The sequence below is a fragment of the Petromyzon marinus genome, chromosome 31 (genome assembly GCF_048934315.1).
Source record: "Petromyzon marinus isolate PM22_M1 ecotype Great Lakes invasive population chromosome 31, UKy_Petmar_22M1.pri1.0, whole genome shotgun sequence".
NCBI lineage: Eukaryota > Metazoa > Chordata > Hyperoartia > Petromyzontiformes > Petromyzontidae > Petromyzon > Petromyzon marinus.
Window position 1 is genome coordinate 3,447,658 of NC_133697.1, and position 17,421 is coordinate 3,465,078.

General features: G+C 53.0%; 1 protein-coding gene across 5 annotated transcripts in view; it reads right to left on the reverse strand.

Moving 5' to 3' along the window:
- Window positions 1–17,421, reverse strand: part of LOC116947660 (cullin-9-like) — a 36,533-nt gene that overhangs the window by 1,942 nt on the left and 17,170 nt on the right. For all 5 annotated transcript variants that reach the window (XM_032963640.2, XM_032963637.2, XM_032963639.2 and 2 more), the window contains exons 24-40: window positions 16,830–16,987; window positions 14,761–14,962; window positions 14,005–14,206; window positions 11,817–11,968; window positions 10,868–10,997; window positions 10,418–10,623; window positions 8,853–8,990; window positions 7,618–7,767; window positions 7,137–7,241; window positions 6,268–6,531; window positions 4,727–4,870; window positions 3,611–3,775; window positions 3,321–3,484; window positions 2,367–2,460; window positions 1,214–1,288; window positions 510–620; window positions 200–317 (exon numbers count right to left, since the gene is read on the reverse strand). In XM_032963640.2, the coding sequence (XP_032819531.2) occupies window positions 200–317; window positions 510–620; window positions 1,214–1,288; window positions 2,367–2,460; window positions 3,321–3,484; window positions 3,611–3,775; window positions 4,727–4,870; window positions 6,268–6,531; window positions 7,137–7,241; window positions 7,618–7,767; window positions 8,853–8,990; window positions 10,418–10,623; window positions 10,868–10,997; window positions 11,817–11,968; window positions 14,005–14,206; window positions 14,761–14,962; window positions 16,830–16,987 (2,578 nt within the window). The remainder of the gene's footprint in view (window positions 1–199; window positions 318–509; window positions 621–1,213; window positions 1,289–2,366; window positions 2,461–3,320; window positions 3,485–3,610; window positions 3,776–4,726; window positions 4,871–6,267; window positions 6,532–7,136; window positions 7,242–7,617; window positions 7,768–8,852; window positions 8,991–10,417; window positions 10,624–10,867; window positions 10,998–11,816; window positions 11,969–14,004; window positions 14,207–14,760; window positions 14,963–16,829; window positions 16,988–17,421) is intronic.

Below are 17,421 nucleotides of genomic sequence, written 5' to 3' on the forward strand. Positions count from 1 at the left end.
ATTGGGTTATATCTCGCCACGGATGTTAGCTGTGGCTGGAAATCGAACCCAGGTCACCGAGTTCATTGTGGAGTGCACTACACAATGTGTCATAGCTCAAGGGCAAGTTACAGCATCATTCATGAGGGTTCCAGCGAGTGGGAGGAGTCCTATTTCTGGTTCTGCACGTGCGCGCGTGTGTCTGTGCGCACGCACATACCGAGTAGAACCTGCAGGCTGTTAGTGTTTAACTCCAGGTTGTGCATCTGCTGCCCGAGCGAGGTCATCTTCTCAGCCTCCTGGCTGTAATAGCTATAGACACAGCAGTAAGACAGCACCTGGGAACAAACACACACACACATACACGCAAGTGCTCACTTTGGAAGCTTTGACCGGCACTGCGGCGAGGACAGGGAGAAACGGTGAGAGACGGGGAGAGACGGGAGAGATGGTGAGGACCGGGAAAAGTCGTGGAGAGGTGGGGAGAGTCGGTGAGACACAGGGAGAGGAGGTAAGGCAGGTGTCGTTACCTTGCGGGCTTGCACGAGGATGTTGCAGGCGTCCGTGACCAACACGAGCGAGTGCAGCGGGAGATGTTCTTTGGCTGCTGCCACCCTGGCCGCCAGCTTCACCGCAAACTCCTGTCGCCGGGACGCACACGGTCAGTGTTGAACACTTGCAAGGAATCTCGAGCTTTCTAAGCCGCTTGTGATCCAAGTCCCGTTTCCTAGGCTGGGCTGCGTGTTGAGCATCTCATCTCTCAAATTTTCTCCACGCACTACTGCGGGCGTCTTCAAATCAACAACTCAAGATGACCATGGTTAAGTAGGGTGTGGCAAAAGCTTGAGAGAAGAAATGCCCAACGTACAGTCCAACCCGGAAGCCCGCACTTGCATCAACCAGAATCATGTTCAGAAATGTACAAGTTATTGCAGAGCTTACTCGGTTGCTACACCCACACCAGTTGCAAGCAGGGCTTAGTTTTTCACCGAATATGTTCTGGTTCGCTGGTAGATTGTGAAGGTGACGTGTGCTAAGTAACCACAGCCATGACGATCGAGGATGTGGTGTACTGGGTACAAACATATTTTACCCGTCACCGACCTGGCTGAAATCCAGCCCTGGCCATGACACGTTTACGCTGCGATGCAACCAGGGTGCTGCCACATTCCCTCCAACCCACACGGCCCTTCTCACCATCCAACCTCACCCCAGTTCACACACTCCCTTTTACCCGCGCTTGCTGGTGGAAAATGCACATCTCGTTGTAATCGTGGAATTTCTTCTCTTGTTTGGCCGCACGGCTCACCTGCGAGATAAAGGGGTACCTCAACTCTCCAGCCACCACAAGAAAAGCACCACATCATCGTTGGATATCTTGAATCGGCCGGATCAAGTTGTCTAAATTACAGCGTTAAGAATTGACATATCTGCAATAAAACTCTCATGTGCAAAATAGTGGGAAAGTGCTGCCCTCTAATGTGTGGAACAGGTCACGTGAATGAAGGATATCAGGCAGCTCTGCGATATCCGCTTCCGTGGGCCGTTTCTCTAAACAGGAATCGTTGCACTGCTCTGTGCGATTTCAAGGATGCCCGTGGCACACTTGGGAATTAATTGCGGGAAAAATGACCTGAAAAAAAAAACCTCTCCAGCCAGCAACAACACAAGAATATTTACCACGCTTCTGTCGGCACAGCCTGTGGGTAATCGCGCACACATGGGGCCATGCGAAGGCAGGATCTTAGTGGACAAAATCGGTTGGCTGACAAGGATCCTTCGAGTTCATAGACTACAGAGACACAAATACAACTAATATAAAGACTCTGATATAAGAAGTGCAAACGATTGAATTGGACAGAGTGAATGAGAGAGGGGACACAGTGGCTGGGTTTCGTGGCGGTAAGGAGCTGGGACAGGATCCGGGGGCTTAGCCATGCCGCACACACAAGCGGAACAAAACAAGAGCAGGAAGTCCGAGAGGCAAACATAGAGACGGTGGAGATCGAACACGGAGTGAGACTGAACGAGGCAGACTAGCTCGGAAAGGAGACAGACGACAGAAATTAATTTGGCCCAATCGTCACTGACAGGGCCAAATTAATCAACGATGACCATGAAAATGTGTTTGTGGAAGAGCTGCCGGCGCATCTAGGAGTGCTGCACACACGATAAGCGGCTTACATCACATCTCACTTCAACACACGTGGCAGCTGTCCCTGTGGGCACAGGGTGACTCAGTACCTGGCCTGCAAGCGGGCATTAGTCTGCCAGTTGGAGGGGGTGGGTGATGATTACTGCTATGTGCAATCACAATTGAATGAACTGATGGAGAGGAGTTGATGAGGGCGGGCCGTGTGAGTAAGGCAGCGTGCGGACAAACGCACCATGCCAGAGCAGTTGTAGTAGTCCTTGTGGGTCGGCTTCCAGGGCTTTAGGCAGCGCCAGCAGAAACCATGGTTGCACTTGGCGCAAGTCATGCTGCACACGATCACACGCACACACACAAAGATCCTCCGTATAACCTCAACAGACTGCTGGGGAACATACATGAGTATGCACATATATAACAAAGAGCCTCCATATAGCCTTAACAGACCGTAGAAGCAAGTGCTGTTAGCGAGCACCTATGAATGCTGGAACGGCTCACAAGGGGGTGGGTGGCCAGCAATACACCCGGCCGCATTTGTCTCCCGAGTGGCGATGTTTACACACTGCACCAGGTACTCATTTGAGGACGACTCAACCTAGGGGAGGCCCAGGACTGGTTCAGATAATCATTACTGCTGTTGGCTGCGAGTGGAAATCGAAATTGGGTCATCAGGCTCATAGCGCAGCGCTCTAACCACTGCACTACTGCCCCCCACACATACAACCGCTAAACACACACAATCATACAGAGGCTACCCTCGGGGGGAGAAGTATTTAAATAAAGTAATAAAAAAATGAAATATGCAATTTTATTATATTTGTAATTGGTAACTAAATGACAGCTCAAAGTAATTGGTATCGAAGTAATTCGTATTCAAGGGATAAGAGACACAGGAAAGTGGTATTCTGTACCTCTCCTACATGACTCCAGTAATTTGCCAGATTAATGTATTTTGCCCATATGTGAACAAAGTAGTGATGATGGCGGAGGTGGTAGCGGTGATGAGGATTATAGTGATGGGAGCGATATTGTTGTAAGTGGTGTTGATGGTGACATTAACGGTGGTGGACTTGGTGGTAGCGGTGATAACGATGGAAGCGATGATGATTGTGGCGGTGGTGGTCACGATGATGATGAAGATGGTGGTGGTGGTCGCAGCGATGATGGCGACGGCGGTGGCGGTACCCACTGGAGGCAGCCCTCGTTCTTCTCGATCTGCGCTTGGCAGCTGGGGCAACGCTTGGAGATGAGCTTGGCCAGGTGCTTGCTCAGCGCCTCCGAGTTCATGCCCTCGTAGTACCCGCCATCGTCCATCCACTGGGACATGTGCCCACAGCTGGCAGGGTAGTGCGCCTGCTCACGCGTGAATTACAAAGACAACGGAAGGCCAAGACGGCTATCACTACCCGCATGCCCGTACCCACGCGGTGTCCAGTCGCTACCCACACACCCATGCCCGCTGTCTCCACGTCCCCACACCTCCAGAAAGTTGCAGGAGAAGCAGGAGCTCCAGTGGCACTTGGCGCAGGTGCCAGCGTGGCCGATCGAGTCGGTGCACAGGATGCGGTCGCAGCCCTGAGGGTTGGTGCACCACGTGAGGTTGGTGCAGCTCTCCACGTAGCAGCGCACCAGCCCGCGATTGTACTGCGGCGGGGCAAAGCGCATGCACTGGGTCAAACCGCGAGTACCACAACCGCGTCTCCATGACCCTTGAGGACAAATGTAATTATTATACTTAAATGAATAAATAAATTCAAGTAAAGGTGCAGCCCTGCAATAACCGATTCACGCCACTGCTGGCGGGAGGGCATTCGCGAGAGCGAGCTCTGGAAGGCATTTGGTCAACTGTTCTCCACTGACCAGATGTGTCGGAAGAGGTGGGAGTTCCCACACTTTATCCCACCACACACGACCTCTCGATTGACTGTGGTGAACTTATCTATGCTGCTGGGTGGACAGAGGTGCCGGGAGACAGAATCGAAATGGCGACCTCTGGATTGCGAGTCCAGTGCGCTGCCCGTTAAACCAGGGTAGCTCCCCAACAACAGTGCAGTATTTAACATGGCCTAGGTGCACAGGCTTCAGAGACAAAGCCATCTCCAGTCAAGACCGACAGAGTGAGCACGCGATGCCTGCACCGCACTCTGGTGGTGACGAGATCCGTGGTAGGGGAGCAGCAAACCATGAGGAGTGACCTCTCTCCCACCCCCCAGGCATTGGCAGATTTGCTCACGGCTTCACCAGGAGCATGCACAGGGCAGTCGAGAGCAATGCATGGGGTAAGGTAGTCAGGTGCCACCCTACAAACAATCTTGAAGACCGTCACTGTAAATCTTGTACTCAGTCCAAAAACGGGATCGGCACGGACCTCGACACGAGCACAGCAGCATGGTTGTCATCGTGCATGCGGGGGAGCAGAGGCTCGTTGCTGCAGTCTGCAGCAGTCGTGACTTGAGCAGGAGGCCGATTGCAAGGTCACAGAAACATGAAATGGAGCAGCGGCCTAGGTACGAGTAGAGAGCCCGTGCTCATTATGGTGCCCACACAAGTGCGTGCATGCAGGTGTGGGCACGCGTGTGTGCATGCGGTGCGGACCATTGCCAATGCCTCGGCATCTTGCTCCAGGATGCTGCGGATGAAATCTGGTGGTGGCTGGGCCAGGCACTCCGAGATGGGGCACTTGCAGTTGGTCACCATGTTCTGCTCCACTCTCATGGAGAGATACTCCCTCCAGCACGACTGCACAAAGACAGTGATCCATCATGGAGACCACCCAGCATGGTGGTGCCAGTCACCTTCAGCAATCACAACCCTCTACTGGCAAGGCTATAGCCCGGTTACAGGCTGGTGCCGAGTCATCCTGTACCACACAGGGACAGCTGCCACTAGGGGCATCCTTTGAATGTTTGACATAAGGTGTTCTTAGTTGCCAAGGCCTGCAATCAGCACCATCTCAATGCAAAGGTTATTATAATAACACGGCACACCAAAGGGTCGTGTGGCCAGCACAATGCCTCACCACCTTTGTCTTCCCAGCACTGATTTTGATCACACATCGCACCCCGCTATACCTCGGAGATGCGTTGCTGGGAGATGCCATTTAACTCTAAATGACTTCAAACGAATGCGAATTTCACAGAGGCATAATGTTAAAACATTGGGTTGTGTTCCTAGCCGATAACTCTGAAATCAAAATTGCGTGACTTAATGTCATAGAGTGCACAAAAATACATACGATTATAAGTTAACATACATTTTCACTAATAATAAAAAAAACAAATCATTCGAGAGAACTTCCCAGTGACAGTTGAAGGGCTTGCTGATTGAGGCCTCTTCGGGCGAGCAGTGGAGTTACACATTGTCGAGGCCAGTTTCCTTCCGTCAAGTGGAGCAGAATCCCTCCACATCATGGAGGGCTATTTATAGCGCAGTGTGATAACCACCGCACCACCGCTCCCAACCGACATAGATCCCCACCCCCGTACAGCCCTCAGAATCAGAATCTTCCATTTACCCTGGAAAAATCCGAGAGCTATGAAAAGCTCTTTTTCACAAAAGTCTAGTAACAGACTGTTTGGGGCAAGTGCTTTTAGCGAGCACTGACGAAGGCACGATGCCCGGCCGCTGAGGATTGGTGCAGATAATCGTCACCGGTGTTGGCCGTGAGCGGTACTCAAACCTGGGTGTTCGGGTTCATAGCGTAGGGCTTTAAACAGCTGCACTACTGCTCTTGCCCAACAGACACACTCACATACACCCTCACTCATAAATACCATATTTAACACATGCGAAACATTACCCTTACACGGAAATGTTCCCAATTCACTAGCAAAGTATAAGCGAAATGCATAATGAGGCTACTGATAGTGGGGGACTTCTGTACTGATTTAAGACTGATTCGATAGAGGCCCAGGACCGATTCAGATATCCGCCACCGGTGTTGGCAGCGAGCCGGAATCGATCTCGCGTCGCCGGGTTCGTAGCGGCGCCGCGCTAACCACGACACTACTGCTCCACACAATACACCGACACACACACACCCCATCCCCTATGCCACGCACAACACATGACACACACACACACAAGCAGCACGCGTTCCGCGCTGGTCTTGTGCGCATCCGAGCGCGGCGGGGCACCTTGCAGCAGGAGTGGCGGCAGCAGAGCGGCGCGATGTGGTCCACGGTGGTGAGCAGGCAGACGGGGCAGGTGTCGGAGGGTGCCGGGGCCAACGGCTGCGGGGGGGGGGCGGGGGGCGGCGCGTTGCGCACGGCCAGGCCGGCGGCGCGCATGAGCTCGACGGGAGCCTCCGCAAAGCGCTGTAGCAGCACGTCCATATTCCAGCCGCAGTGCACCAGCAGGTGCTCGGCCACGGTCACGCTCAGGCCCAGCACCTCCTGCACCTGTGTGGCGAGCAGCAGGAGGAAGAGGCGGCGCCGATGCGTTAATTGTTGTTTAAAGAGATGCTGAGCACAGGCCAAAAGGCCCGAAAAACATTAAGCGTGCCAGCAACAAAAAGCGCGATCAAAGTTTTAACAGACAAGAGTTGATATGTTGCTTGAGTTGAGCACGGTTATTATTTCCAAATTTGAGCAGTGCGAGGGAAAGAAAGTGTGGTGGTTGAACAGTGGATATGAGATGAAGCAGCCTGGTAGAGTTGTCAGCATGGATGGATGAATCAATGAGAACAGTAACCATGGTAAAAGTAATAGAAGAGTGATAAGCAGGCAAGAGACCATCAGTGTGAGTCAGTGAGTGCTGGATCAACAGTCACCTGGACTGCTGCTTTACTCTGGATTTTAACAAGTGAGGAACTGGGTGCTCCAGCCCAGTTGTGATAGCAGCAGGAATTCACCTTCAGCCAAATATTTGCTTTGTACAGCAACAGTAATCACTGTTCCAAGTTCAACATGATGGGCTTTGGCACGGAAAAGGAAACCGAGGATTGGCGCAACTCCTGAGACCAAAGAGAGTGGCGTGGGGGAGACAGGGACGGAGAGAGCCGCACCTGGGCGATGCCGCCGGTCATGAGGCGCCTCACGTCCTCCTGTGAGAGCGTGCGGCCCGCACTGAGCCACCGCGAGCTCAGTGCCACCTCCACCTGGGGCACCACCTACACCGGGACCACGTAACACGCACGCACGGACGCACGCACGCCCCATCACCCTCCATCGTGCAGCCCCACGCGGAACAACCTGCCGGCATCAGGCTGCTCACCCAAGTGTTTAAGGCGGCTAAGCGCGGGTGCGGCCACAGGAGCCGCAGGGTTCACTCGCTCCAGGAGAGGGAGGGGGCAATAACGACGAGGAGGGAGGGAGGGAGGGAGGGAGGGAGGGAGGGAGGGAGGGAGGGAGGGAGGGAGGGAGGGAGGGAGGGAGGGAGGGAGGGAGGGAGGGAGGGAGGGAGGGAGGGAGGGAGGGAGGGAGGGAGGATAATGACGGCGAGGGAGGTGTAGAGGAGGGAGCCATTTCGCGGTTGCGCCCCCTTGCCTGTTTGGGGACGGTGGCGTCACCAGGTGCAGGGCAGGGCGCCGCGGTGCCCGCGCGGCCGTGATTGCTGATCGTGTCGAGGTGGCGCCAGCTGGAGTAGGCACGCCGTTTGTCCGGCGAGGCGGGGTCCGATGGGACGTAGTACAGCACCTGCACATTGCCAGGGACTAGTTTTAAGTAATAACTAGGGAGGTGAGAACTCAAGAGGGCATTTGCAAGAAGTGACATGGGTCACCAAAATGACAAAAGCAATAATTGAAAGACAAGTACAATAACGAACCAAATAGAAATTGAGGCAAAAACAACTGCATTGCAGAAGAAACTGAATGCAGGGCTCGAACATATATCAATGTAAAAATATTTCCTGGAAGAAAAGTCAGCTGGGAGAAATGCCTTTAAAAACCCATTCTCAGTCAAATTTAGTAACAGAAGCATCGACATTGATTCAGGGTGAGCATCACACTCGTATGCGCGTGGAAAGGAACACGTGGCTAATATAGGAGCGGAATCGCTGCGGGACGACCGCCGAGTGACGTAACGATCGCATGACCCCCGCACGTCTGCGGTTCTACAGACACGGGGTCGCCTCACAATTACAAGGGTCAAATCTCATTTTGATATCCAGTCAAGAACTGAATGAACGTTTGTCATTCCGCCGGATGGAAGTGCATACAAAGGGCGGCTGCTCACGACGCGCTCCGTTGAGTGACATTCGCCTGCACAGCAGTGGCGCGGATCGTGTCGTAATCATCAGATGTGATCCACATCAAATCGCCCACTGTCACCGGGAGAGGTTTGGCAGTAGAATCTTAAATTCTACCCCATTCAAACAAAGACAAATATCCCCCATGTAGCCTTTTAACATTGTTAAGGCAAGTGCTGTTAGAGAACACCGATGAAGGTTCATCTTCTTTGGTTCTTTCGGTAAAGTCACGTAGAATGAGAATAAAATAATAAAATAACACAATAAAATTCTCACGACGTTTCGATGAAGGTTGGCACGACACACAAGGGGGTGGGTGGCCAGCACCACGCCCGACAGCCTTTGTCTCCCCAGTGGCAATGTTTTTACACACCGCACCAGGTACTCATTTGAGGTCGGCCCAGGACTGGTTCAGATAATCATCACTGGTGTTGGCCATGAGCGGGAATCGAACTCGGGTTGCCGAGTTCGTAGCGCAGCACGTTAACCGCTACACTACCGCTCCACTCTCAAAACACACGAACACACACACCTGCGGGCTGTCGTCTTCCCGGCAAAGGTATCCCTTGTGCAGCAGGCGCTCGATGCACCAGCTGACCTCCACAGCACTGCAGGTGAAGCGTGCGAAGGTGCGGCCGCCAAGACTGCCCTTCTGGCACACCTCCACCACCTGGGCCCGCGCAAAAAAGATCCCCCGTATAGCCACGACAGCATGCTGGTGTAAGCGCTATTAGTGACCACCTATGAAGGCCACCACCACCACACACAAGGGAGTGGGTGGCCAGCACCATGCCCGACCGCCTTTGTGTCCGCAGTGGCGGTATTTACAGATCATACCAGATGGTTATTAAAAACTGACTCGACCTACTGGAAGCCGTGACCAGTTCAGATATTCGTCACGAATGTTGGTCGTGAACGGAACTAGAACTCGGGTCATTGGGTTGATAGCAGAGCGTGCCAATCACGACACAACTCCCCCCTCCCCAACACAACAGCCTTACCAGACTGTTGAGGGCAAGTGCTGTTAGTGCGCCGGCACGGTACACGAGCGGGTGGGTGACCAACAGCATGCCCGGCCACATTTTTCTCCCCAGTGGTGATGTTTAAACATTTCACCAGGTACTCATTTGAGGCCGAGTCGACCTAGGGGAGGCCCAGGACCGGTCCAAATAATTGTCACTGGCGTAGGCCATGAGCGAGAACTGAACTCGGGTCGCCAGGTTCGTAGTGCAATGCGCTAACCGTCACTGTACCCCGCACAAGCACAGTACACACATTTAACACGTAGGCTTTCGTGGCCAATTTCATCCATAAGGTTTTTTTTTTGGGTAAGATCGCGTAAATATATAACTTTCGTTAAAACCTGCCACTACCCGACAAAGCCATGTAGTAAGGGTTGTCACGTAAACAGAACATGCCAATTCGTCACTTGTACAGCACACCGGTGTGTTGGAGAGCCAAGGCACAACATTTACAATCCGAGTACGACGTATTGCCAGTAATTACAACTAGCTTCATCAGGAGACAGCCAGATTTGTGGATAAGTCCACCTGTTTCGTTCCCTATATCGAGGCGTAGATGTGGTGACAATCTTCTGCACTCTTGCGCAAAGTGGGGGGGGGATTACTGAGGCAACGTACATGATGCATGCGCATTATGCGCGCCCTTTGATCTTGTCCTTCCTGTCCATTGTGTGTATTAAAATAGCCATACCAATAGTAATCCCTTTTTGAAGTATGGTGCCCTGTATAGGCATGCATTTAAACAATGTATTATTTGATGATCGCTTCCACACAGCACTAGGTCGGTAGCTATCCGAACGGTTAAAAAAAAAAAATTCTTTAAATTTCGATAGATTCTCTACACATACACACGCACTGGCATGCATGCGCAGCTCCGACGTCACACCAGCGTCAAAACAAGAGCGGCGATGCAGAGCACGCACAGGCGGCTGCTACATCCGACACCCGACCAACAAAATCGCACACAAGCTCCGATTCCGGATCCAATTCCGGAGCTGCGGCGCCGCCACACAGCCCGTCTCGCTGCGGGGACACGCGCCACGCCGGGTTACAGGCGACGCCGAAAACGCCGTGCCTTGTGGACGAGGTGGTCGATGTGCAGCTCGAATTCGGCCTTCAGAATGTGCATGATGGCGCAGGAGAGCACGTTCTTCTTGCGCTCCAGGAGGCGTGTCACCAGCTCCTCGCTCGCCGGGTACGTCTGCGCTGGCAGCAGCGACACGGGCCCATCGCCGCTGGAGCTCATCGCCTCCAGGGCTGTCTCGTTAATCCGCAGCACCCCTAACGGCACACACGTGCGGTGTGTCGGGTGAGTAGGGTTTACTGTGTGTGTGGGGTGAGTCGGGTTTAGCGTGTGTGTGTGGGGCGAATGGGGTTTATTGCGTACGCTGCATGAGGGTTTAGGGGGTTTGCGTAAGCGTGTAGTGCATGCTATTTGCGTGGGCGTTCGCGAGAATGTTGTCTGCGTAGATGTGCGCGTGCGTCGTCCGAGTGTGCGTGGGGCGTGCTCTGCGTGCTCGCTCACCCGTGAGCGAGTCGAGGTCGGCGTCGCTCGAGGCGAGCACCCCACTGGGCCCCAGCAGGGCCGCAAGCGCCGGGCGCAGCAGGGATGGCGCCGCATCAGTCACGCGTGCGACCTCCTCCACGAGCACCTCCTGTGCGCCGCCACGCGGCCATCACGTGCCGAGCTCAGCAGCCACGTCGCAGTGTGGTTCACCGGTTCCCAAGGATTACTTTGTTTTTTTGTTTGATGGTATCGAAGCACGGCCCAAATGTCAAAAATGCTCAGTGGCCAGCAACAAATAACACCATGAAGGTGAAATAGATAACAAGCATAATGCGTTTCTTGAAATCAAGCAAGGTTGTTGTTGTAAGAGCTTGGGTAAAGAGGGAATTCCAAAGCGAAGCAGCAAGACTAGCGTTGCGACATGCGCCTATGGGAAATAAGGCTTCGATTTACGACAACTCAACTTGTGACCGTCGTCCAGGAACCAATTAGGTCGTAGGTGCCGGGGATCACCAATATCTCTGTTGAACTTCTTTTGCACTGTACGTAGCCAACCGTGCTAATCTGAGGTGCGGAGGAAGGACCACAAACTAAACACAAAAAACAAAAGTCTTCAATCTAAACGATTGAAAAGTGCACAGCTCCGGTGGCTCCCTAATATCGGAAGGAAGAGCGTTCCAGACGGCCGCAGAAGCGCATCTGAAAGCGCGCGATGCAGTGACCGTCAGTACGGATGAGACGAGACATTCAGTCTCATCATAGACCTTGTCCTCAACATGGGTGGAGGAATCAAAGAGTGACGTTCGAGGGAACAGCAACCCTGGCAGTAGCCACAAAAGAGTGCGAAGAAGGGGGCAACTTTTCACCGGCGAGTGAGCGAGCGACCAGAGCCAATCGGTGAGCGCTCGATCGCCGATCGCCCCCGCCCCGCGCGCAAGAGGAAAGCGTGGGCCCGGAGGCTCCTCACCTGCTGTCGGTTGAAGAGCAGCAGGACGAACATCTGCAGGGTGGAGAGCAGCAGCGAGAAGCGGCCGTCTGGCGACGCGAGCACCGCACGGCCCAGCCACGTCCACTGCAGCCTCTTGGGCTGCTGGTGCCAAACGCCAAACAGCCTTTGCTCTGCACGTCGCACGCAGCAGTGAAACACAACCGCACTGAAACCAACAAGAGCACGACGCGGCCTGGGAAAGAAGGAACACGCTTGCGTCATCAAATGATATAGGGCAAAGGTGCAGCCCTGCAATTTCTTGGTCATACACTGCTGTCAGAAGGGTATTTCGGCCTACTCTTTTAGCCTGGTCAGACATCTTGGAAGAGGTGGGAGTACCCACACTTTACCCCACTGCACGAGATCTGGTGACACGCTATTATGTGTGGACGGAGCTGGGGGGAGATGGAGGAAGCTTGCGTGATTGTTTCAACTGCCACGACACGGGACCGAGCCGTGTCCCGTGTGCGAACCGTTATAACCACAACGTGGGGCCATGCAATATTACAGACACACACGGGCATGTGTACGCATCCGTGTGCGTAGTTATGTTTCCAAGTATGCATTCTGACTTATATTCTTGGTTCTTTCGGTAAAGTCACGTAGAAGGGAAACAATTAAATAATAAAAATATAAAACAATAAAATTCTCACGACGTTTCGACTGCAACACAAGCAATTATCATCAGGTGTGAAAACCACAGCAAGAATTTTTTTATTTATTTTAACGTTAGCACCACGGAGAGCGATTTGGCAGTTATTCAGATGGATGGGTCCATCTATGTTCGGAAAAGAGGAGGGGGGGAGACGAAAATAATGGATGCGGTCTGAAAGCCACTGTAAGAGTGAACAATTAATTAAGACCTGAAATGGTTTATCAAATCCTTCCAATGATTGCTAAGCCAGAATCCATCTTCTCGGTTGAAATGGTCTCTGTGTTTGTATGTGGATAGCCTCATGAACAAATCTCTCATGGTAGCCAGATGGCTTGCAGAGAACCTCTGTCTTGGAAAAGTAAATGTCATGTGAGCCTACTGAATTATAACAGTGATCTGCCATGGCCGAGGTGTTGGTCCTACCGTGTTTTAGGTCTGCTTTGTGTTCACGGATAAGGTCCGAGACACGGCGTTTGGTTTCTCCAATGTAACTACTACCACAGAGGCCAATTAGTTTGTAGACACCAGGGTACTGTATGTCCGGAATCACATCTTTTACAGATGGAACCAGATCACGGATTTTATGTAATGTGTTGAATCGGACCTGGATCTTGTGTTTATTCAAGATTTTGGAGATCTTTTTTGTGATCCCCGCAATGTAGGGTAAAGTGATGGTTTTGAATGGCTCCTCAAGAGGGTCCTTCTTCATGGTTGGAGTGATAGCTTTGCTGATTGTGTAGTCGGAGTAACCATTAGCCTTAAGAGCTTGGTGTACGTGCTTGAGTTCACTGGCTATGTGTTCCTGGTCGGGTATGCATTGGACTCCATGGTGCAGAGTCTTGATGAGGGAATTCTTCTGGGATGGATGGTGGTGGGAATCCGGTTTCAGGTAAGCATCCGTATGGGTAGCTTTCCTGTAGACAGAGGGGCTCATTGAACCATCAGGTCTCTTTTTTATTAGGACATCCAAAAAAGGTAGCCTGCCATCTTTTTCGATTTCCATGGTAAATCTGATAGCTCGGTGTATGGAATTGATGTGGTCGAAAAATTGGTCTAGAGCAGGCCGGCCATGTGGCCAGATGACAAAAGTGTCATCCACGTACCTCTTCTATAAGGTTGGGCGCAGAGTGGCAGTCTGGATGGCGTCAGTCTCAAAATTTTCCATGAAAATGTTGGCAACAACCGGAGATAGGGGGGAGCCCATTGGGGTGCCCTCAGTTTGTTTGTAGAAAGTTCCATTCCAAGTGAAGTATGTATTGTTTCCCTTCTACGTGGTGACTTTACCGAAAGAACCAAGAATATGAATCCCTGCAGTCACGAAAGCTTTAAATCATTCTGACTTAGTTGCGGGCATTACCGACCTGCACTAATTGGCACGGTGGTCAAACAAGCGGCACGACCCGCTCGGCGCGGTGAGCCCTCGTCCAGCCGTGGACAACGCGTAACTGCATACACGTCCGCGCGTAGCTATACGTACGCGTGCCATTCACGTCCATGTGTAGCTATACGCACCTGTGAAGTAGAACTCCGTGTACTCCTGCACAAAGTCGAGCAGTGGTGGCGGCAGCATCCTCGCTGGGGGGGCCATGTGCGTGGAAGGGGGTACGGGCCAGAAGGCCGATGAGAGCACCATGACCTGCAGCTCCGGAGCAGCAGCGGAAGGGCTCCCCCCTTCCCCCTCTTCCTCCTCCTCTTCCATTTCGTCTTCCATCTCCTGCGCCCAGACAGAAGTTGGCACGGAGGCAGTGGGTGTCGGGTCGTGTGGCCAACAGCCTCCTTGCGCGCAACGCTCACCACCGCCTTTCCATCTCTACCCTCGATTCCGACTGCGCCGTCGGTGTCACGTCGGGAGACAAGGTCTTCCATGCCGCACTCCCACAGAATGAGCCGTTCGTGTTGAGAGAGGGGTGACGTCAGTTCCATACAGTCATGGGCAGCACTTTCCCATACGCTTGCCACTGAGAAGTAGTTTGTCACGTGGCAATCGAACCATTACAGTCACATGGCTGTGATTTGGCCAAATATCTCTTTGTGCAGTCATTATCAACCAGGCTTATAACCATAACACCACCACACGCGAGAATCCGGTTTAATTGCGGGCTGTTGCCTGGTTTTGAACCCAGAATCTCAGCGGTGCCGGCTCAGCGCCTTGACCACAGAGCCACCCGGCCTCTTTGATCACCGATGCTGCTCAAGCCGAGACCCTGACACCAGCAGCACACGCCCTCACGGCTGTCCCCGCCTCACCGGACAGGGCACCCGCCTCACCTCGTCGGAGAGGGAGGCAAGGCTGCGGTCGAGCTTCTCCAGGCGGTACTGCGTGTAGTGCGTGGCGGCACGCTCCGAGTCGGCCAGGTCGTGCAGCATGCGCTGGGGCAGGCGGCCCGGGAAGCAGGGCTCGAGCTGCGCACTAACCAGCGGCTCCAGCCAGAGGGCCCACAGCACCAGCAGCCGCTCGCACAGGTAGAACCTGACGCAGCGCGGTGTGAGCAACGTCAACCATGAACAGCAGCAGCAGCAGCAGCCCAAAAACTAAACCTGTTACATGTGTAGTGCCTTCAAAAATTGCTCACACCAACACGTTGTAACAAATCACCTGCTCACACTTTATTCACCTGTTCTTGAACCAGTTGTAGGCACTCCTATAACTATCTATACGGTCACTTGTGTTTAACTTCTCCACCCTCTTATCTACCTTCCACCTCACTTATCCTGCACTCGGCAACTCTGCTCCCAGCATATCCGCAAACAGCTACTCTAAATCTCCACCCCCGCCGCTGCCCTTCGCCCGGCGACGGCGTGAGTGGCAGCGGCGAGATGTCTTCACTCTTGTCCCCGGCAACAACAACCCGCTCTCCGAAACAAGCACACACACATGTCTCTGCTCATTATCCGAGACCTCTCGTGCGTCTCTTTAGCTCCCGCCAGGCTGGTGTCTGTTGGCCTATCAATAAACCCTTAACTCCCATTTCCCTGGCAACACCTCTAGCCTCAACGTGCACAGGCGGTCGACCCCGTTTGCACCCCTTAGGTGGCGGTTTGTCCGTGCAACCTCATGTTGCACACGCGCACCTGTTTGCCCTCAGTTGCCCTCGGTTAACTGTGCGCACCGCGTATTTCATTCCTCTACACGTGCACACAGCTTACTCGCGCGCACACACTCGCAACCAGCAGCCACTGATGGCATCTGCACTACTCAGTGGCGACTCGCTGCAGGAATCGTTGCTCCTCCGCCCTCTGTTGGTGCTGGAGGGCGGCTTCCAGTAGCGTCCTTCACAAATTTCCTCCACAGAGGCCAATCTTAACACCACTGCTACCAGCCAGAGACTTAAATTGTCTCAGAGTGAGCAGCAATTAATAGGTCATCAGCTAATATGAACACAAAGATCTCTGTATAGCGCAGACAGGCTGCGAGTGAAAGTGCTATTAGCGAGTACCTATGAAGGCCAGTTAACATGGCACGTAAGGGCAGGTGTGGGTCAGAACGACGTCTAGCCATCTTTATTTCCCGAGTGATGTTTGGCCATGAGCGGGAATCGAACTCGGGTCGCCAGGTTCGTAGCACAGTGCGCTAACCATTACACTACCGCTCCCCCCCACCACAGACGAACACACAAAGTCAATGCTCCTCCAAAGAGGCCGATCTTGACACCACTATCATCAGCAAGTCCACTCAGCTCCACATCCTCCTGTATCGCATCAGTCAATCTCTATTCTAGCCCATGCTGCACCCATGTAGCCCCTTTCTATCTTGCCAAACAGAAGCTGCCTGGGCATGCGGTGGTTGGATGTTTAAAACCGGCGCAGATTTTCCTTCAGAGGGGTCCATGTTGCACTAGCATAGAGAAGGGAGGGCTTAACTGTAGCCGAGAAGACGCAAAGCTTCATGTGAAGCAACAGACCAGGTAGCTTTCACACAGTTTTGCACAGCTGATGGAAAGATAATGCTGCTCAACTGATTCTGGGCGAGACCTCTGCTGCCAAACCGGAGCCGGTCATAACCACACTACCAAGATTCGGACTTCTCTACTCCCTCCACAACTGCCCCAACACTAATAATGGGGAGTTGAGCAGGTGGTGTGTTTGATGGCACAACATACCTAGGCAGGTGCTTAATTTTTGTGGGGTTGATGGGAAGGCTCCACGCCTCTTCGTGGCACACTCCAGATTAAGTAGCACAGCCTCCAACTCCTTCTCAGAGTGAGTAGCAGTTACCAGATCATCAGCATATATAACAGCGAGCCATGATTTAACCACATTAAGGCATCGATCAGCCTCCCATTGTATCTGTACCACATGACAACACGCGCGCACACGCACTGTAGCAATGCACAGACCGGTAGAAGTGCTCGAAGGTGTTGGCCATCTCCAGGCCGGAGAGGAAAGTGATTGGCTCCAAGGAGGACATGAGCTGCGCCAGGCCGTCCCCGCTGGCCCGTGCCACCCCCAGTGCCCGGATGCGCCGGTCCACATTTTGAGCCAACACCTCGGCCACCTGTCCACCCACGAGCAAGCACGACAAAGCGAGCATGGCGCAGTGAGCACAGGACAGTGAGCGCTCCCACGGGGCAGTGACTTGAGGTTCGCAGCAACGAGTTTGGGAAGCCGGGCTGGTATGTTGTATGTTTGCATAACGTTTTTCGCACCGTACGTAGCTAACCGTATTAAATTGGAGGTGTGGGGGAAGGACAACTAAGCACAAAAAGCAGTTCTAAATAAATGAGTTCAGAATACTGCAGTGTGTACAAACCACAAATCACTCCATGCCGTCTGCTTCATAATGAACGTTCAAGATGCTCAATTTGTATCACTCACAGCAACATTGCTCCCGATTAACAATAGAAATCATCGCCTCCGGCTGCAAAACCTTAGCTGGGTAAACAAGTCCTGAGCGCACAGCTGAAGCAGCACCCACGGGAGGGACCGAGG